General features: G+C 43.1%; 1 protein-coding gene across 1 annotated transcript in view; it reads left to right on the forward strand.

Annotated features, from left to right (window-relative positions):
* GTF2E2 (general transcription factor IIE subunit 2) overlaps window positions 1-22,716 on the forward strand; it is a 101,637-nt gene extending 78,921 nt beyond the window's left edge. Inside the window, exons 5-8 of the mRNA XM_089669977.1 lie at window positions 7,124-7,306; window positions 11,407-11,500; window positions 20,058-20,173; window positions 22,125-22,716. Of these exons, the coding sequence (XP_089526103.1) occupies window positions 7,124-7,306; window positions 11,407-11,500; window positions 20,058-20,173; window positions 22,125-22,244 (513 nt within the window). The 3' untranslated portion in view covers window positions 22,245-22,716. The remainder of the gene's footprint in view (window positions 1-7,123; window positions 7,307-11,406; window positions 11,501-20,057; window positions 20,174-22,124) is intronic.
* The last annotated feature ends 200 nt before the right edge of the window (window positions 22,717-22,916 follow it).

Below are 22,916 nucleotides of genomic sequence, written 5' to 3' on the forward strand. Positions count from 1 at the left end.
TATATATATATTTACACATACACACACAGTTCAACATCCCAATGAATCTTTAAAATACGGTCAATTCTATACTCCATTCTCTGCCACCTCCCTCCACTTCCTGGTTGTCTGAGGACTTTGCAGCCTATATCACTGACAACCCAGGGTCTGTGAGTACTCCGCTTACATCCTGTACTGTATACCACATTGTAGAGTTTACAAGTAAAAATTACTTTTTGTTTATTTGCAAGTAAAATCTGTTACATTACAGGACACCGCTCCCTCCCCTATGTTCTTATGATATCCATGTTGCTTGCTTCAAAACTAGCTAGCTTAGAGTGGGATGGCACTGCAGGTTTTTGTTTGTTTTTTTTGCTAGTGTCCAGACACCTAGTATAACCCAGTAATAATGATTTGAAGAAGCCTGTGTCCTGTTTGTACTTCAGAAAAATGATTTTATTGGTAAGTCAAAAATCAATTTTTTTGCCATATGCTGTTTAGTTGATTCTTTGAAATGTTACTGGTTCATTGTTTTGGTTTGAACCATATCCAATCCGCATTACATGTGAAAAAACATTGCTTCCTATGGGGCCTGTTTACATATGTCTGGCAGTGCAGATTCAGTGCTATTTTAAAAAGAGTCCTGTACATTTTCTGAGCAGTGTGGTCCAGTTCATGTGCAGATTACAGGCTATTGACTTCTATGGGAACGGTTTCTAAACCGCATATGTGTGAACAAGATAAGATCCTGAGCTAATCCTGTCCTGAACCTGACGTGAACCTGTGGACAACTACTGTGTCAATTAGCTGTGAAACCTGAGCATCAATCCGTACCGCACATGTGTGAATTGGCTCTTAAGGGTTTTTTTACCTTCATGCATTCTATGTAATCTAGCAATGTGCAGTGGCGTCTCGGCTATCCTGGGACTCCCTCTCCTCTTTGGCTGAGACAGCAGCGGGCGCCATTGTTTGGGCCGATGAAACCAAAATTGAGCTCTCTTTGGCATTAACTCGATTTGCCATGTTTGAAGGAATAAAAAGGCTGACTATGACCCTAAGAACACCATCCATACAGTCAAGCATGGAGGTGAAAACAATATGCTTTGGGGCTGTTTCTCTACTAAGGGTACAGGCTGACTTTGCCATGTTGAGGGCCAATGGACAGGGCCATGTATTGTAAAATCTTGGATGAGAACCTTGTTTTCTCAGCCAGAACACTGATGATGGGTCATGGATAAGAATCTTTCAGCATGACAATAACCCAAAACATACCACCAAGGCAACAAAGGAGTGGCTCAAATGTATGCAAACCTGGTAACCAACTACAAGAAACGTCTTTCCTCTGTGCTTGCCAGCAAGGGTTTCTCCACCAAGTACTAAGCCATGTTTTGCTTGGGGATCAAATACTTATTTTACTCATTGAACTGCCACTCAATTTCTAACTTTTGTATTGTGTTTTTTCTGGATTCTTGGTTGATATTCTGTCTCTGTCATTTAAAATATACCTATGATAAAAATGATAGACCCTTCATTTCTTTGTAAGTGAGCAAACTTACACAATCTGCAGGGGATCAAATAATTATTTTTCCCACTGTATGTTATTTTGTAGACAGCATGTAGTATCTCCAAACTATAATAACATTTATGAAGGATGTGATTGCATTGTACATAAGTTACTACACAGGAATTCAGCATCCAAACTGTCCTCCGCATCTCTGGCCTTATTCACATTTTTACTTCTAACTTAGTATTGTAAATATAGTTCTAATAAGCCTCTATTATTTTTCTAGCAGATCTGTGAATGTTTTACATAAAAATTTGTAGTTTATATATAGTACTTTATTTATGATCCTTTGATATGGGCCATGTCTGGGGGACCTGTTCAGCAGGGGATCCATGAACAGATGCCTTACTGAATCGGAGCAAAAGATGACATCCGTGCCCATTTTTTTTTCTGCATTTTGACAGCAGACCTTTCTGGATCCGTGTTTGACTCTTGGGTGGCTGATTGAAAATTGACTTGCACCCATTTGCATCAGGCTACCTTGGATCTGTCATGTTTAGGTTTTTAATTCCTGTTCCACAATTTTTTCCCAGACCTGGAAAAACTGGGAGGCACGCTGATGTAGCCAGATGCACTGGGCAAAGAATGGGGTTTAGCTGGCTCAACAAAATTTGAAAGCTGTGTGGGTGTTGGAGTTTACTTTTTGACATCCAGTCATCATGATGCTGCAGAATATAGCTGGGCCAGGAGTATATAAGGCTTCCAACAGCCTTTAGTGAATAAAGTTCTTAAGGTTTTCTCATCAATGCTTTTGTGTCTTTTAAAGGATCCCAACATCGGTAATTGCAGTGTGAAGATATCCTCACTATTGTAATCTTTAAGGCTGTAATCGAAAAATGGGAATGACATCTGTTAAAAACAACTTTTTTAGTACTACTGGAAGTACTTTTTTTGGAGGTAGTACTTCCTGACTAGATTTCCACCCAGCTTCAAACCCATGTCTTTTGTTTATGCTACTCTGCCAAAGACATTCTCCATTGCATTAAGTAAACTAAGAATGCAATCATATGAGAGGAACATCCCATTATTGCTGTGCCAGGTGCGTAAACCTGGAAACTGATACATCCCCTGAATCCCTGAGAGATGTAAGAAACAGGTGGCTTTAACTCTAGGGTATCTACCATCAACTGAAATGTTTGGTGAACTTGCAGATTGTCCACTGTTAAAGGGCTGACTGAGCATTTACTTCACATATACATGTGTAAAGCCCACATTTAAAGACTAAGTTCACTTTTTTCTAAATTCCAACTCCCCTATGTACCAATATACCATTATTGTGCCTCTGTAGTAGAAGTGAAAAAGCTTTCTCTGTCTTTTAGAACAAGGTCTTACCCCAGCCTCCTATAGTAAACTCCTGCATTACTCCTGCTCCATCTTGGAATGTGGTATTTAGGACCTAAAAACCAGTAGAAGGAAATACTTCACCAGACCTCATTAAAACATCTTGCACAGATCATTCTTTTGGCAGAGTGTGGAGGAGGTGAGCAGTCACAAGCAGCCTATGTGCAGCAGAGCTGTGGTATTGAAAACAGGAGAAGTGTGTCCGTGGAAGTCTGTAAAGCTCACCATACACTATACAATCTTCTTTAGATCTACCATTGACTATGTAGTACAAGAGCCTGCCTGATTGGATAAAGAGTGATTGGACAGACTGGAATGTCCTCTTATTATATAGTTTTGGTAAATCTAAAGGAGATTGTACAATCAGATTGTATAGTCACCTTTTGTACACCTAAAATGAACTAGTTGTGGTTTCGGTTCCATTAATTGTTAATGGCACCCCAAACACAGAAATAAACACACATTTTGCCATGTGAAAAAAATGATCGACAAACACAGCAAAACACAGTAAAAACAAAATGTGCAAACCGCATCACGCCAAAGTGTCCCATCAGCTACTTTGCCACTTGTAGGGCAGGCCATTGTAATAAATGGGCTTCACTATGCATGTTGCTGGAAAGATCAGCCAAAAACATGCACTCTCACTACGCTAGGTATGAATGGGGCCTGAAAGTGAAATTGGTGTGTTTACACAAGAACAGTTAGATTCCATTCACATCTGTGCATCTCTGAGTGCATGGCAAACTGCACAGAAAACACTCGCTTTGCCACATGGTTTGGAAATGTGCATTACACTTGCAGTGCAATTAAAAGTTAATGGCACCCTAAGGGCAGGTAGCAGGCGTGTGTCTGCATTGCCATGCAAAAAAACACAGGGCAGCCCATGCAAATGCCCAAAAAAAACCATGTCTGGGTACAGGAGTTCCCACTGTGTGGAGATGTGAACAGGGCCTGACAGCTTAGTGTCTCTGCCCACTCTGTACCCCTATGTACTTGTATATAGATGGCCATACATTATGCAATCTACCGTATTTTTCGCTCCATAAGACGCGCCTAGATTTTAGAGGAGAAAAACAAGAAAAAAAATATTCTGAACCAATGGACGGCAGACATAGTACAGGAAATGACCAGAGACTGCGGACATGGTACAGGAGATGACCAGAGACTGCGGACACAGTACAGGAGATTACCAGAGACTGCGGACACAGTACAGGAGATGACCAGAGACTGCGGACACAGTACAGGAGATGACCAGAGACTGCGGACACAGTACAGGAGATGACCAGAGACTGCGGACACAGTACAGGAGATGACCAGAGACTGCGGACACAGTACAGGAGATGACCAGAGACTGCGGACACAGTACAGGAGATGACCAGACACTGCGGACACAGTACATGAGATGGCCAGAGACTGCGGACACAATACAGGAGATGACCAGAGACTGCGGACACAGTACAGGAGATGAGCAGAGACTGCGGACACAATACAGGAGATGACCAGAGACTGCGGACACAGTACAGGAGATGACCAGAGACTGCGGACACAGTACATGAGATGACCAGAGACTGCGGACACAATACAGGAGATGACCAGAGACTGCGGACACAGTACATGAGATGACCAGAGACTGCGGACACAATACAGGAGATGACCAGAGACTGCGGACATAGTACAGGAGATGACCAGAGACTGCGGACACGGTACAGGAGATGACCAGAAACTGCGGACACGGTACAAGAGATGACCAGAAACTGCGGACACGGTACAAGAGATGACCAGAGACTGCGGACACAGAACAGGGAATGACCAGAGAATGTGGACATAGTACAGGGGATGACCAGAGGCTGCGGACACAGTACAGGAGATGACCAGAGACTGCAGACCGTACAGGAGATGACCAGAGACTGCAGACAGTATAGGGGATGACCCAGAGACTGCAGACAGTATAGGGGATGACCCAGAGACTGCAGACAGTATAGGGGATGACCCAGAGACTGCAGACAGTATAGGGGATGACCCAGAGACTGCAGACAGTATAGAGGATGACCCAGAGACTGCAGACAGTATAGGGGATGACCCAGAGACTGCAGACAGTATAGGGGATGACCCAGAGACTGCAGACAGTATAGGGGATGACCCAGAGACTGCAGACAGTACAGGGGATGACCCAGAGACTGCAGACAGTACAGGGGATGACCCAGAGACTGCAGACAGTACAGGGGATGACCCAGAGACTGCAGACAGTACAGGGGATGACCCAGAGACTGCAGACAGTACAGGGGATGACCCAGAGACTGCAGACAGTACAGGGGATGACCCAGAGACTGCAGACAGTACAGGGGATGACCCAGAGACTGCAGACAGTACAGGGGATGACCCAGAGACTGCAGACAGTACAGGGGATGACCCAGAGACTGCAGACAGTACAGGGGATGACCCAGAGACTGCAGACAGTACAGGGGATGACCCAGAGACTGCAGACAGTACAGGGGATGACCCAGAGACTGCAGACAGTACAGGGGATGACCCAGAGACTGCAGACAGTACAGGGGATGACCCAGAGACTGCAGACAGTACAGGGGATGACCCAGAGACTGCAGACAGTACAGGGGATGACCCAGAGACTGCAGACAGTACAGGGGATGACCCAGAGACTGCAGACAGTACAGGGGATGACCCAGAGACTGCAGACAGTACAGGGGATGACCCAGAGACTGCAGACAGTACAGGGGATGACCCAGAGACTGCAGACAGTACAGGGGATGACCCAGAGACTGCAGACAGTACAGGGGATGACCCAGAGACTGCAGACAGTACAGGGGATGACCCAGAGACTGCAGACAGTACAGGGGATGACCCAGAGACTGCAGACAGTACAGGGGATGACCCAGAGACTGCAGACAGTACAGGGGATGACCCAGAGACTGCAGACAGTACAGGGGATGACCCAGAGACTGCAGACAGTACAGGGGATGACCCAGAGACTGCAGACAGTACAGGGGATGACCCAGAGACTGCAGACAGTACAGGGGATGACCCAGAGACTGCAGACAGTACAGGGGATGACCCAGAGACTGCAGACAGTACAGGGGATGACCCAGAGACTGCAGACAGTACAGGGGATGACCCAGAGACTGCAGACAGTACAGGGGATGACCAGAGACTGCAGACAGTACAGGGGATGACCCAGGGACTGCAGACCTTTAGGGAGGGAGGGGGAGTGGGCACCTGAATTTGACAGGTACCCGCTCCCACTTCCGCGGAGTTGTCCTCCCTTTACTGTGGTCACCCTGCTTTGATAGCCGGGTGCCCACTGTGCATGCTCGAGAAGCACTGCACTTTGTGAATGGCCCGGCATCTTCTGGGACTTGTCATGTGTCCCAGAAGATGCCGGACCATTCACAAAGCGCAGCGCATCTTGCGGATGCTCAGTGGGCACCAGGCTGTCACAGATGCCGGCGTGGGAAGAAGCTGGCGTGGGAAGACTGCGCAGCGCTGGACTGAGGAACAGGTAAGGTCCTGCATCAGAGAACAGCTGAACGGCCGGCCCGGTATTCTGACATGGTGGCGCCGGAAGTATCGGACCGGCCGCTTTATATTCGCTCCATAAGACGCACTGACATTTTCCCCCCTTTTTTGGGGCGGGAAGTGCGTCTTATGGAGCGAAAAATACAGTAATTGTACAATTTCTGTACAATTTACCAAAACTAAGGAATAGGAGGACCCACCTGAACAATCTATTCAATTTGTATCAAATCAGACAGGCTCTTGCACTATATTGCTGATGTTGGATATAAAGGAGATTGCTCAATCAGATAGTAATGTGTGTGGCCACCTTAAGGGAAGAATTGGGAAACTGAGTGGAAACAAAGCAAGAGGTGGTATAGTAATGAGGGAGCTGTGATCCAGACAGGTAAGCATGTGATGCATGATGGGAGATGATTTACAGGAAGCAATGGAAGCAAAAAGCATTTTTTTTTAAATTTTAACAGAAACGTGAAATTTCAGAGTTGTATGAGGTAAATAAGGGATAAGCATGTTGGGATGGCTGGGGCAGAAAGGACATTAGAAGAGGCTTCTATTTATTGTGGAAAGTGAAATTCTATTCAAAAAAGGTGAACATACCCTTACCCTAATAAGTCTATTTACCTTTTATATGACAAACCACAGTAGCATATTAATGCGTTTTAGGGTCCTGTTATTCTTGGCTAAAATCTATTACTTTGCTCGTTTTAGGCTCTTGCAAACAACCCTAAGATTGAAGTTGTTGAAGGAAAATATGCTTTCAAGCCCAAGTATAATTTAAAAGACAAGAGAGCTCTTCTGAGACTATTGGACAAGCATGATCAGAGGGGACTGGGAGGAATCTTACTTGAAGACATAGAAGAAGGACTTCCCAATGCACAAAAAGCAATTAAGGTATTTGCTTATTTCTATTTTCTCCTTTACTTGAAAGGGACATGTCTATCAAAAGTGAAACTTTTTGTTTACTAGCTGTGCTTTTTGAGGAGCTCTGGGTGACATATCCCAACATCTTGCATTAGAAAAGAAGTTGTAGGCTTCTTTTCATCTGCTCCTTAATTGTTCTTCAAGACTTGCTAATGGGGAAGCAAGTGGTCCATTAAAGTCTGTCCTTAGAATTTCTTGTAAAGAAAAGAGGGATAGGAGGAAGTCTATGAAGTTCTGGAGGATTTCAATTGAGAGCTCATATTACATACTGGATCCACCTTCTGTATCTTTTTAGAGACCCTATCGTCAGACCTTTGATTTCACCGACAATCTTCCCATCAGATTTGTATGTACATTTACTGTATGTAGGCATTATGTCATTTACTTGTAAGCCTCCCATTTGTAGACACCAAAAGCCCTGAAGCTGCTGCTGGGTGCCGCTGCCTTGGATGTGATGCCAGCAGACTCCAAGCTCACTCAAGTGATGCTCTATAGTATTCCCCTTCACAATTTCCCTGGCTGTTAAATAAAAGGTTATATAGAGAGGTGTGGTAAGGGGTGGAGTTGCTTGGCTATCACAGACTGTTAGAGACAGAAGAGGAGAGGACTATGACATGCCAGGACAGAAGGGACTGTTTAGAATTTGACTCTGCAGTAGTCAAATTTGCTAGCAAGTTCATTGACACATTGCAAATCAATAAATAAATAATGTTTAGGAAACAAAAGACTTTAACAGTTGAGAAGTGAATATTTGGTTTCATTGTTAGTTACTATTATATAGTTGTGTTCAAAATAATAGCAGTGTGTTGAAAAAAGTGAATAAAGCTCCAAATCCTTCTAATAGCTTTTATTTCCATACACACAAATGCATTGGGAACACTACACATTCTATTCCAAATCAAAGCATGAAGAAAAATATATCACATTTGTGTCGTTCCTCTAAAAAAAAATTGAAGAAAAGTGAATATTAGACTGTTCAAAAAAATAGCAGTGTTTGTATTCTTCTTTACAAACTCAAACATTCACTATATAAACTGTATTTGAAGATTTTGCTTTCCTTTGAATCACTTAATGAATATTTAGTTGTATAAGCACTGTTTCTGAGAACTGCTGTACATCTGTGTTGCATGGAGTCAACCAACTTCTGGCACCTGTGAACAGGTATTCCAGCCCAGGAGGATTGGACTACATTCCACAGTTCTTCTCTATTTCTTGGTTTTGCCTCAGAAACTGCATTTTTGATGTCACCCCACAAGTTTTCTATTGGATTAAGATCCGGGGATTGGGCTGGCCACTCCATAACGTCAATCTTGTTGGTCTGGAACCAAGATGTTGCACGTTTACTGGTGTGTTTGGGGTCGTTGTCTTGTTGGAACACCCATTTCAAGGGCATTTCCTCTTCAGCATAAGGCAGCATGACCTCGTCAAATATTCTGATGTATTCAAACTGATCCATGATCCCTGGTATGCGATAAATAGGCCCAACACCGTAGTATGAGAAACATCCCCATATCATGATGCTTGTGCAACCATGCTTCACTGTCTTCACAGTGTACTGTGGCTTGAATTCAGTGTTTGGGGGTCGTCTGATAAACTGTCTCCGGCCACTAGACCCAAAAAGAACAATCTTACTTTCATCAGTCTACAAAATGTGGCGCCATTTCTATTTAGGCCAGTCAATGTGCTCTTTGGCAAATTGTAACCTCTTCAGCACGTCTTTTTTTCAACAGGGGGACTTTGCGGGGGCTTCTTGCAGATAGCTTGGCTTCACATAGGTGTCTTCTAATTGTAACAGTACTCACAGGTAACTTTAGACCTTCTTTGATCTTCCTGGAGCTGATTGTTGGCTGAGTCCTTGCCATTTTGGCTATTCTTCTATCCATTCGAATGGTAGTTTTTTGCCTTCTTCCACGTCTTTCAGGTTTTGGTTGCCATTTTAAAGCATTTGCGATCATTTTAGCTGAGCAGCCTATCATTTTCTGCACTTCTTTATGTTTTCCCCTCTCCAATCAACTTTTTAATCAAGGTACACTGTTCTTCTGAACAATGTCTGGAACGACCCATTTTCCTCAGAATTTCAGAGAGAAATGCACTGTAACCAGCATGTACAACATTTGCTGCCTTCCTTCCTTAAATAAGTGCAATAATTGCCACCTGTTTTTCAAAGAATGAATGACCTCACTAATAGAACTCCACACTGCTATTATTTTGAACATGCCCCTTTCAATTAGTGATTCAATTACACAGAATCAGCAGCATGCATGTCATGACTGTTGGGTCTGTTGGATTTCTATTACTCTACTACACCTGCTAGTAAATTATTTGCCATGTAGAAATATCATTTCTACCAAAAACAGTGATTGATCAGGTTAGTGATGTCTGACTGCTATTATTTTGAACACAACTGTATGTCAACTGTATAGCATTTGTTATTTTGATATGTAGCAATATAAAACCGCTAATAGAGTTTTAAGGAAGTCTGCTAGTCAGTGCTTGAACAGCAGGTGCATTGTCAAAGAAGCTGCACAATAATCTGAGGTTTTAAAGATAACCGTGTCAAAAATTATAGTGCATGGCAACCATGTACAGACTACAAAAAATAATAATGCTTGCAAGTCGAAACTTAATTACAGGGATAGACATACACTTCATAGAAGATTTGGCAGCCTGTTGCTGCAATAGGGATTGTATCCAGGGTCAGCACACTAAGGTGCATAACGTGTTCTAAAGTATCAGAATCATTTGGACAACTAAGCAATGGAAAAAAGTAATCGGGTCTAAATCTTGCACCGTTTCCTACATCCCAATAGGTTTATGTTCAGAAAAAGCGAAAAATGCCTTCAACTTTCTATCTGTTGCCAGCGGGGGGAGTTTTATAATGAGCAGCAATCATGTAAAAGTCTGGTCTGATGGGTATTCTACATGATCATGTTAAAGTCAAGGAATGTGAGGCTTTTTAAAAGTATCGGGTGCACCCTATGGTCCTGGTACTTCTTAAAATATTATACCGCAGGATGATCATACCCATTTACACTGCTAAACAAATTGAAGAGTTGTTTCATGAATACACAGAACCAAACACTGTGCCTCAGGACAGTACTAACTGCTATCAAATGTATAAACAGTGAAAGGCATTGTTTTCTAGAACATGTATTCTATTTAACTCCAGGGAAGCAAAGAAGGACTGCATTAGGATCCAAACAGGTGTCCTTGAATGCACAATTAGCAGTAGTGAACATATTGACCGGGAGAAAGCAGAATGGGATGAGCTAATCCTTTTGCTGCTGCTCTTTCACTGGCCTGTTACATAATGGTAGCAGGTAGGTGACCCAACTGTGCTGATGAACTGCAGTATGCCAATGTAATGTCACCAACCTAAGTTTGCTGCCTGACCAGGCTAAAAAACTGTTGGGACTGGATGGGCAGAAAAATAAAACCATTTAGCAGGTAACACACCTTCCAAATTATGTGTTTCAACTGTGTATTTAGTGGTTTGCCTGGAATTCAGCTTTATGTCTATTTTCTTGTCCTGACTTCTAATTTAACGTTCATTATTCTCACATTTTTTTTATATGTTGAGCTGTTTGCAGTTGTTAGTATTTAGCCCATACCAAGCATGTTCAACAGGTGTAGCTCACCGAATAACAGAAATGTGCATGACACTGTTTTTTATGACTAAAGTTTTGCTTAATATGGTAATCCATAGCAGCAAGGATCCATTTTTCATTTCTTTAACTTATTCTGAAGTGAGGAATGGTGTAATTTGATTGCTAGGGGTTTCTGCACTTTGGTTACTGACATTGGTGTTTTAAAAACTGGTTTTTTTTGTTTTGTTTTTTACATCTTGAGTTGATATTTGTAAAAGCATTCATACACAAGCCAGGTTTATGGTAAATGGTTGGTATGGGCAATATGATTTTCCCTCCAGGTTTCATAGACCAGCACCAATTGTATTGACAAATCAACAGAGCAGACATGTGCATAGGTTTAAACCTGGATTAATGCAGGAATACTGACCTTGATCATTTTACATTTCATTTATGATTCATGTATGCTTTATTTCACACAAGGCACTGGGCGACCAGATTACATTTGTTACGAGACCGGACAAGAAGAAAATCCTTTTTTACAACGACAAAAGCTGCCAATTTACTGTAGATGAAGGTAACACAAGTTTCAATACAATTGAAAATGACAAAATAAATCTAACTTGTAGCAAACAAAGGTATTTTCTTGACTGCATACTTGTTTGGATTCAGTAGAGTATTGAAGTGTTTGGGTCAACATCAGCTAGAAATGATAAATGAAGATTACTGGAAATGTGGAGTTTTCTCATCCATTGAGGGACGCAGGAAATCTTAAACCTTTAGGGTATACTTCTGCTTACAGGTCACTTCAACAGGCTATAACCACTTCCACTACCATCACCATCATGCTAGTGTTCTAGGATGATGGATGGCTCAGTCAAGATCAGTCTACATTGACTGCTGTTGCTGCTGGTTTTATCCACCAGTTCACAACTATCTGATGCCATCGTCTTTGGTGTTGCTTTTTGGGCTACCTTGCTGGGGTGGATGATAGTGGAATAAGCCTGGAAGTGTTCTTCAGGCACTGGTCTTCACATGGTCTCTCCTAGCACCATCAAAAGTCTCTGTATTTTCCATTCTGCTTTAGAAGCTGTTGACTTCACACTCTGATTAAGATCTTTGTACAGGGAAGTTTCCTACGTGGCTCCCCAGTCTGTTCACCTGTTGCTCCGTGGAATCTACCGTATTTGCCGGCGTATAAGACGACTTTTTACCCCTTGAAAATCATCTCAAAAGTCGGGGGTCGTCTTATACGCCGGTATACGGCATACTGGAAGGGACACTAAGTACAGGGGTGGGCAGCGGCTGTTTCTTACCTGGTTCCGGTCCCACGACGATCCGGTCCAGGAAGCGCGGCTGCGCCTTCAGTTCGGCCACTGGATGTTCGTGCGGCTGCTCGGCTCCGCCTCCTCACCAGTGATTGGCCGCCAGAACTGTAGCTCAGGAAAGGCACACAGGCGGCGAATCACCGGCGAGGGGGTGGAGCCGAGCGGCCCCACGAAAATCGAGTGCAGGACCAGCAGGTAAGTGGTCAGTGTAGAGGTGCTGCTGCAACCACATATGCTGGCTGCAGCAGCACCATACGAGAACAGGGTCAGCAAGTGTCAGTGGGAGGAATAGTGCCCCATCATTGGTGTCACTGATACCAATGATGGAGCACTATTCCTCCCACTGATACCAATGATGGGGCACTATTCCTCCCACTGACACCAACGATGGGGCACTATTCCTCCCCCCCACTGACACCAACGATGGGGCACTATTCCTCCCCCCCCACTGACACCAACGATGGGGCACTATTCCTCCCCCCCACTGACACCAACGATGGGGCACTATTCCTCCCCCCCACTGACACCAACGATGGGGCACTATTCCTCCCCCCCACTGACACCAACGATGGGGCACTATTCCTCCCCCCCACTGACACCCAACGATGGGGCACTATTCCTCCCCCCCACTGACACCAACGATGGGGCACTATTCCTCCCCCCCACTGACACCAACGATGGGGCACTATTCCCCCCCCCCCCCACTGACACCAACGATGGGGCACTATTCCCCCCCACCCCCCACTGACACCAATGATGGGACACCATTCCTCCCACTGACACCAATGTTGGGACACCATTCCTCCCACTGACACCAATGATGGGGCACCATTCCTTCCACTGACACCAATGATGGGGCACTATTCCTCCCACTGACACCAATGATGGGACACTATTCCTCCCACTGACACCAATGATGGGACACTATTCCTCCCACTGATACCAATGATGGGGCACTATTCCTCCCACTGACACCAATGATGGGGCACTATTCCTCCCACTGACACCAATGATGGGGCACTATTCCTCCCACTGATACCAATGATGGGGCACTATTCCTGCCACTGGTGTGCATTGGAAGAGGGGTAGTCTTATACGGCGAGTATAGCTCAAAGACTAAATTTTAGCAGGAAAAGTAGGGGGGTCGTCTTATACGCCCAGTCGTCTTATACGCCGGCAAATACGGTAAATCTGGTTCTCTCAGCAATTTAGAAGCCTCCATTTGAACCTATTAGCAATATGCTCTCTTTTCTTAGCAATCACATTGCTTTCTTGTAGTTAACAGCTTTGAAAGGTGAGTGCCTCAACTGGTGATGCTGTCTTGCATAGGGTCAAGGTGGTGTTGCAGCCAAGGACTTCCTTCTTGTCTAAGGTACTTTTCACCTTAATCAGTACATTGGTCTCCTGACCCTTTTTCTGCTCAGGTTCATCAAAAGTCTATGTTTCAGCCACTGATTCTTTCAGAACCACTGATTCTTCTTGTAATTTTGGATAGAACCCATAATGGCACCTCAGCTTTTTGTTTCACCATTTCTCAGTGTCTCAGACAGACTATTGTTTAGGCTTATAGTCCTAAAGTGTATTTCCACTTTAGAAGCCAAATTGGTATAACATATACTTTATATTTGTTTATATTAGTAATCCACCCGAGAAAAAAAATAAAATAATAATGGGCCCCTTGCAGGTTTAGGTCCTAATGTACTTGTATGCACTGCATATTAGTACATTATGACAGACTTGCCTGTACACAGATCCCTCCGGCACCCTGCTGTCATGTCTCTCCAGCACTGCCATCTTCACCTGGTTTTCCTTCTGGGTTCACGGGCTCCGGCCAGATGAATGGCCAGAGCTGCGATGACATCACTTACTCACATTCGCACGGGAGCGCTCGGCTGCGGCACGGAGCTCTGAAGGTCCTGCACAGTGTGCTATCCTTTCAGAGCACATGCTTTGGTGACATCATCGACTGCACGCTGTGTGAATATCTCCTAAACGGTGCAAGTTTAGGAGATATTCACTGTACCTACAGGTTATAGGCTTACCTGTAGGTACAACTTGCAAAGTGAACTTTACTTCCATTTTAAGATGCTGTATTATGGACCATCAAACAAGGAAAATGCCTACTAGTTTGTCTTTGTTTACTGGGGGGCTGGGCAACTGCGTTAGCCATAATTAACCCTGTTTGTACTGTATAGGCAGATGTTCAGTTGTAACAAAATTTTTAAGGCCAAGTTTACCTTTTATTAAAAAAACAAAACCCCACACATTTATTGTTTTTTATTTTGCTTCTCAGCTGATCGCTGGTACAATGCCAGGCTCCTACAGACAGTCAGTCAGTACAGGAGGTACGTGCAGACAGTTTCTGAATTGCCGAAAGGATCAATGAACTATGAGAGCGCTCATCAGCACCCTCATAGTTCATTGAGAACGACAAGCCATCAGCTGTGGCGGCCGACAGTACGTGTAGTTCATCCACTCACAGAATGACGCAGCCCTGTGAGTGGAGCCCTGCGTGGCTGCGCTGTTTTTCAATTCTGCCAGCGGGTGTGGGGAGAGTATCCCCTGCCTGCTGTCACAGGGATGGGGGGAGCAAGAGCTGGAACATGTTACATGTTCCACCCTAAATATGGGGGCGTATTGTGGCTAGCGGAGGGGGGGGGGGGTGCTAGGAGGGGGGGATTTGTACTAGGAGGGAGATTTGGGCTAGCTGAGGGAATGGGGGGGGGATTTACAACCTACTGATTGTTTACCTCTGCCTTACAAATGGCATTTTAGGGATTTTTCACACCACCCAAAAATTCGTTGCCTTTTGCAGTTGTACACAGGTTCCATTAATTCTTAATGCCATCCCCATGCATCCACCAATTGCATGCTTGTTTGTGCCCAGTAAAACACATGGTACCGTGGTACCGTGCATTTTGCTGGGGCTCAATTTAAATATCATTTCTGCACCTTTTTTGCATGTTTCACGAGCATAGAGCAGCCAAATTATAAATGCAACATGTGGGAACAAGCAAAAAAGCACTCGGACGCACCTCCTTTAGTGCACAAGCCATCAGAATGGTGTGTCCTGGAATTGTGTGCAATTCTAAAGGGTGCCTTTACTGAGAAAAGGTTGGAAAACACTGACTTTACACATGAAAACACTGTAATACAATTGTAATTTTTAGTATATTAAAAAATGTTAGAACGTCTACCTTGGCCCGATTCTTGGCCAGGATGCTATCTGCATGAAGATTGCATGTTCTCCCTGCACTTGGGTGAGTTTCCTCTGGGTACCCTGTTTTCCTCCAACACTTCAAAGACCTGGTGGTAGGTTAAATTGCTTCACTGGTATATGTTTGTATGCATGTGAAATAGAAACCTTGTATTGTAAACTCCTTGAGGGCAGGGACTGATCTGATGTATGTAAAGAGCTGCATAATTTGTTGGTGCTATATACATGTACATAATAATAAATGATCCAGATGACCTAGATTATGTGAATGTGACTCAGGGGCCTACTATGTTGTGATAATCCTTTCTTTCCACTTGGTGGCAGCAGATACATTGTGTTTTTTCTTTCTCATCTGACTGCTGTATTAGGATTTTCAGTCGTTGTAAACAGTGGTGACCTCTTCTTAGCATGTTATAAGGTATAACAAGTTTGATTATAATCTGACAGTAGATACTTAAGATTAGTCTGCAATATCTATGTGATCTGGCTGCCAGACTTTTTTTATCCCTTAATTTCTTCTATAATGATCTTACTATTAACACATAGACACACACTTGAACCCTCTGGGCATTCTTGTTAATTAATATGGAGGAGAGAAGAGTGGTGTCAGATACTTCTGGTGCCTACTTGATCCTAGATAAACAGTTGTGATTGCTGCTTCCCTGTGGTCAGTCTGCGGTATTGCTGCTAACAATGTGCAGTATGTAAAGATTGTCATCTGATTCTGCAGAGGTTGTCTGCATCAGGTGATGACAATTTTAAGTCTACGCTTTAAAGTATGTACTTTAAATAAGTAGTACTTTTTTAATAGATGGTAAAAGGCCAGGCCTAAATGCAGTGCAGCCCCAGCAGTACTTCTCTGCTGATCCGCTTTAGCAAGAGGCAGACAGTTAAAATGTCAAGTGTACAGATCAGGGGTGGCTTTGGCTCATTATAGTTTGAAAAACCAAGCAGTGGGCAGTCTGCCAGTACCATTGGAGCATTCATACATTAAAGTGGTTCTAAAGGCAGAAGTTTTATTTCTTAATGCATTCTATGCTTGTAAAAAAAAAAAAAAAAAAACCTTATGTATGCAGCTCTCCCCCCAGCCCCTCCATGGCTCTAATACTTAGATGCACCCAATCTTGATCCAATGATGTGCACGAGAGCAGGGGCTCTCTCTCCTCCTCATTGGCTCAGAGACCATAGCAGGAGCCATTAGCCATTGGGAGCAAGCATGCATGAGCAACTTGCTATGGGGGCATTCGGTGGGGGAAGGAGCCAGGAGTGCTGGCGGGGGACCCAAATAGCGGAGGAACGGGGCTTCTCTGTGCAAAACCATTGTACAGAGCAGGTAAGTATGACATGTTTGTTATTTTAATAAAAGTACATTTAGAATCACTTTGTTAGTCTTATTGTACATGCCTGTTCAGTCTCTGCAACATTGTATCAGTTCAGTCTCTGCAATTGATGATTCATTACACTGTAGACAGTGAGCACAGGAATCTCCATACACTTTGTATACCATTCACACCAAGGTCTTTCACATATTATTTTCTCCTCTGGTTGAAGAGTATTAGGCTATGCTCCCTTTTGGTTGAATGTTCTTTAACTCTTCTGGTTGACTGTTCTTAAAGGAGAAGTATAGCCAAAGCTGTTTTGGCTGTACTTCTCCTGTGGATCCCGGGAGTGCAGTTCATTCAGCACTCCTGTGACCCGTCTTCAGCTGACAAGGGGCTGAAGTCACTCAGCCAGTCCAGGCTGAGGAAAGAACCTGACTTTTTAAAGTCAGAATCCACCTCAGAGTCTAAAGCAGCATCTGGTTCAGCCTCTCAGCGATCTGCCAAGAGCCTGTGCCAACTGTTCCCTCTCCCTCCACAGCACAATGCTCCACTGAGCACTGAAGGGGGGGAGAGCAGAGCAGGCAGCGGTGACTGACAATCAGAGCGGCTGTGAGAACTCAGTGATCAGCGGTCATGTGATCGCCAAGTTCTCACCCTTAGAGCCAGTGGAGGGCAGATGCAGCTTCGCACCCATGCTGCATCCATCTAGGTATGTATAACTAGGCAAAAAAAAAAAGAAACCCCATACTTCTTTTAAGGCATTTTTCTCTTAGGGTCCAATGTTATGGAATGTCACATTCAGCCTGTGAAAGGCAACAAATAGAGACGGACATTTTACTTACATTAAAAATATGACTGGCATTCACACATCATTTTTTTATAAATAGGCCCCAAAGTATGCAGGCAATGCTGTGTAAGCTTCCTAAAAATCACAGCATGCTATGCAAACTGCAAAGTGTAATGAATGTACCTTCTCATAATTGAAAAGTAAAATATTTTATAACATTTCTTTTGATTGCTTTTGGGCTGGACAGTCCATTTTGATGTGCGTTAAAACCGCTCCACTTAAATGCGCTGCCAAATGCGACACAACGGACCAAAACTGACCTTGCTGCATTTTTGCTAGTGCAATGGCTTCACAGTAAATGGTATGCCAGTGCAACAATGCACATAACGTATTACCGCAGCACAGTGGTGTGAATGTACCCTTTCAGATTACAAGTTGAGCTCCGTAAATGTGATTGTCATCAGCTGAGGCACACTGCAGTCCTAAAGAATTTTGCTCTGTTGCCTTATTAAGTTAAATACCCACCGCAGCATGAGATGCATGAATTATTCCCAGGTGTTAAGTTTTCCTTGCATAGTGAAAAACAGTTGATATTTTTTCGGTTTCTTACCTGGGTAACAGGCTTCAAGATTAAGTATATCTCAACTAAGTGGCAAAGGATGTAGCCCAGGAGCCGCACACCAAACAACCCCAATACATCAGAGTGGTAATTGCAATGGTAGTAGCAGCCTCAGTCTGTGTCTGTCCTAGGTCCTAGCCACATCCCCAGTGTGTTTTTTGCCCTGCCTATGGGGCTTATTCATGGAGGTGACCATTTACCGCTCTGATGTATTGGGAATGATTGATGTGCGGCTCCCGGTATACATCCTTTGCCTTAGATTTCATACAGAGTTTGGATGAACTGTGTACCCGGCCAGCACCAACAGTGGAACCCACCAGACATAGCTCATTCAGCTGGAGCTGGCGCCTGATGTTCATATCAGGTTCTCCGCTAAGAATGGTCCACACATGGTTCACACTGACTACAGAAATAAATCAGTTTTTTCTATTTATTTCAGTTTTGGAGAATCTGATTGATTGCTGCCAGGTATTGGAACATTCTTTGCTTCAGATATTTGGTCCTTAGGCCCAATGTTGAAATACAGTATCTAAAGTTCAAGGAGTGTTTTAAATATAGCGAATTTAAGTCTGTAATTTTTACTCATCCCGAAACCAGTTGTCCTGTGCTGTTTTCACTTTCTTCATATAGCTGTCTCACTGTGTATCCCTAAATTGCACATGTTCTAGGAAGTTGGCGGATTTTTTGTTACCTCTGCTTGTCTGTATTATATTAGGCTTCTTTGGTAAGGTTTGCCACCATTATATTTACAGAAGCCTTCAGTTTCCAGTTGTTCGACTCATCTCTCAGCCAAGGACTGGAATAGCAGGAATACCAAATGTGGCAGGCACCATTCACTTTCCCCTAATACTTGGGCTATAGATACACATTAACGCTGTCAACAAGGACTACACACCATTCATAAATGCACAAGAACACAATAGCACCTGCTTGACCTACTATAATGTGAATTATGTCAAATATCAGATTGTCATCATATCTAACCGAGGTCACTACATGGACTCATTGGCTTTTATTACTAGCATATGCTGTCTGTACTAATATTTCTACTTTTCACTTGCCAAGGTGCATTATTCCAGAGGTAGTGTTGTTTTTAAAGCGAGATGGCACTTTATTGCATAGAAGTATTAAATCAAAGATGATCAAATAATTATTAAAAGAAAACAGAAAATCTTGTTCTTTTCGAAACTCTTGATTATATTATTGCAGGGATCTCACATCATTTGAATGCGATGCAAACCAGAACCTACCTTCTGCTGTCTTTTGGTGAAATCTGGGATTATGATGCCACAGAGGATCCCGCCACTGTTGGCAAGTGATTGGTCATAGGCATAGAAGGGATTGCATTTTTCCTGGAAATTCTTTTTAAAAGGAGAAAAAAAGACGTCACAATTTTATTATCTGTAGCTGCACATCCTCAAGTTGTACTGTCAGAAACCATTCACCGATTCACCAAACTAAATGATGATCTTTGTTTTGTTTAGAGATGTTTTTATTAGTACAGGTGGTTAGTTGCAAGAGTGAGATTTTTTTTTTTTCCTTTTACCTCCTGTATACCGCAACCAAAAAAGTATGCACAGAATGTTTATATCTGGAGTAGTGGCGTGTATACAGTTAATTCTGCAAGCGACACTTTCAAAGATGCTGTCAAAGTCTAGGCAATCATGCTCATGAAGCACACCAACTCATGTATAGCGATAATCCAATGATAACAGCTCCTCTATCTTGGCTATGTTATGGGTGTGGTTTTCATGGTTTACCTTATCACTACATCAGTTATAAATATTGTACTCATGTGTATCCTCTGTAATGGAATGTATTTGCTTATGCACCAGGCATGACATGATGTTTTATGTTTCAGAATTTCAGAAACTATGGAGGAGTGTACCAGTAGACTCCATGGATGATGAAAAAATTGAGGATTACCTGAAGAGACAGGGCATTTCCTCTATGCAAGAAACTGGACCAAAGAAAGTCGTATGTATTTTAGCAGTGTTCTGTAGTTTTTTTTCTCCAAAAAGTAAAGTTAAATATGAGTGCCAAAATGTATTAAAAATGGTGCATTTGCTGTGGAGTACTTCCTGGCCTCATCTTCTTTCTGCAGATAATGTCACTTCATTGGACAAATGTGAGCTTTGTAGTGTGTCAAGTAGTTCTAGACCTTGTGGATGGTGAGTAGGCCTGTGGCAGCAGTAAAAAAGAGGAACCTACTCAAGCAGATTAAAAAAACTTAAAATTTTATTAGTGCAAAGCCACATGTGTCATAGAGAGCCATTGTTTTCGCAGCTGCAAAATGTTGACACTTCATAGCAGATATGACTTCACAGGTCACTTCGTTCACGTTGTACATAATTATTTATTTATTTCAGGTACTTATATAGTGCCATCCATTTACGCAGCGCTTTACATATATATTGTACATTCACATCAGTCCCTAACCCTCAAGGGGTGTACCATCTAAGGTCCCTAATTCACATTCATACATACACATATTAGGGCCAATTTAGACAGGATCCAATTAACCTACCAGCATGTCTTTGGAATAGTGAACATCTTTTAGAGATCGCAGCTGCTTGTGGTACCTACAGTGGCAAGGCTACTCAAATCTGCCACAGCAGGCATTCAGAAAAATATGATCATGTCAGGACATGGACTGCGGTGCCCACGACCAACAGATCGAACACTACCAAAGTCCTTAAGAATGGGCGGGGGGGGAGAGGGGGTCAATTTACCAAAACATGTTGGGAATGTTTTATTCAATAACGTGATCATTGTTCTAGTTTTCAAGATGTGCTATTCTTTCACCGTGTTCCCCATCTTCCATTTTCACATTCTTCATTCAACTAGGTATAGTATGGTGCTTGATAGTTGGGGGGCCTGTTAAGAACACTTTTAGTCTAATCTGGGCTGACCAATATACACCTGGATTTAGAAGCCACTGGTGTGGAACTAGAGTTGAGGGTCATAGGAGGCTGTGGACCCCAACTACTTAATACAGTCACCATGAAGTGGTTCAGAATGTGACAAAAGGCAATGAGCTTTCTGATAATAGGCTCATTAATCTGGCAAAAGAGTGGTGATTAATGTGGGCATGGTTCTCTGGAAAGAGTGGCAATTATTGGGTACATTGTTCTCTGGAAAGAGTGGTGAGTAATGGAGCATGGCTCTGTGGAAAGAGTGGCGACTTATTGGGGCAGGGGTCTATGGAAAGAGTGGCAATTAATGAGGGTGTTGTTCTATGAAAGATGACAGTTATTTAGGGCATGGTTCAATGAAAAGAGTGACAATAAATGAGGGCGTAGTTCTATGGAAAGAGTGACAATTATTGAGGGTGTGGTTCTATGGAAAGAGGGACAATTATTGAGGGCATGGCTCTGTGGAAAGAGTGGCGACTAATTGGAGCAGGGGTCTATGGAAAGAGTGACAATTACTGAGAATGTGGTTCTCTGAAAAGAGGGGATATCAATGAGGGCATGGCTCTGTGGAAAAAGTGGTAATTAATGGGGGTCATGGTTCTATGAAGAAAGTGCTGATTAATGAGGGCATGGTTCTGTGAAAAGTGGTAAATGGGGACATGGATCTGTAGAAAGAGGGTTGATTAGTGGGGCATGGTTCTGTGAAAAGAGTGGTGATTGATTGGTGGGGGCAGAAGTCTGATCAATGGGGGGCATGCTTCTGTGAAAGAGTGGTGAATACTGGTGACGACTTCTTCTTCCTTTTTTTTTTTTTTTGAAGAGTGGTGATTAATTGGGGTATTGTTCTTTGGAAAGAATGGTGATTACCCAATATAGTAAGATTTAATTCGTAATCTTTTATGTTAGTCATCAGTGTGTAAACAGTTTCCTAAAAATATATGTGCTATAAGTAGTTTTGATATAAATTAAAGCTTGAGTACACCATTAATAATCACTTTATATAAATTTTTCAGATCCCAGTGCAAAAGAGGAAGAAGTCAACCTCACAGAAGAAACGCAGGTTTAAGACTCACAATGACCATTTGGCAGGAGTACTGAAAGATTACACAGATGTTACTCCTGGCAAACAGTAATGGTGGCGTCATCAGACATGAGGATGTTTACAGTGGAACCTCACCACAGACTACTCTACTTAGTGCTTATTGCCTTTGAGCCTGGAAGATTCTCCTGATCAGTTAATTTATACATTAAAGTGTTACCTTTCCCAGGGGTCACAGGCAGACGGACTCCTTGTCTTTTAGGATGCGGCCAAGTATTAAACCTTTGAATTACAATCAGGTGATTAAAATATTTTCTCTCATTCAGCTTATGGCTGACTCTGCCACAGTATGGCTTATATCGCAGGTCTTTGTACTTGCACACAGATCCCAACAGTGTGAAAGTTCAGCAACTGAGTTGTGTCTTTAATGTATATAGCAGCAGTTTGAGGGATTTTTTTTTCCTCAGTTTTTTTTTTGCTCAGTGTGCTGTTACAACCTCTATTTTATATGCGAATTTGCAGTGTCTGTTTGCCTCTTGTTTATTAAAATAAAGGTAATTTCAGTTCTGGAGAGTCATGGTAACTTCATGTTGCAAATACATGTTTTGTGAATGGAGAAAGAATGGATGATTGACCGGATCTCCCCTGCCACTGTACAGAACAAGTTGCAATGAAGCACAATAACAGTACAAGTTCTGTGAATGGCAGAGGGGGCAGGAAGGGGTAGGTGAATAGCGCACATTCTTCACAATGCTCTGGGAGGTAT

Source organism: Staurois parvus, unplaced genomic scaffold (assembly GCF_062004578.1).
Source record: "Staurois parvus isolate SC_StPar_1 unplaced genomic scaffold, SC_StPar_1.0 ptg000086l, whole genome shotgun sequence".
NCBI classification, from domain to species: domain Eukaryota; kingdom Metazoa; phylum Chordata; class Amphibia; order Anura; family Ranidae; genus Staurois; species Staurois parvus.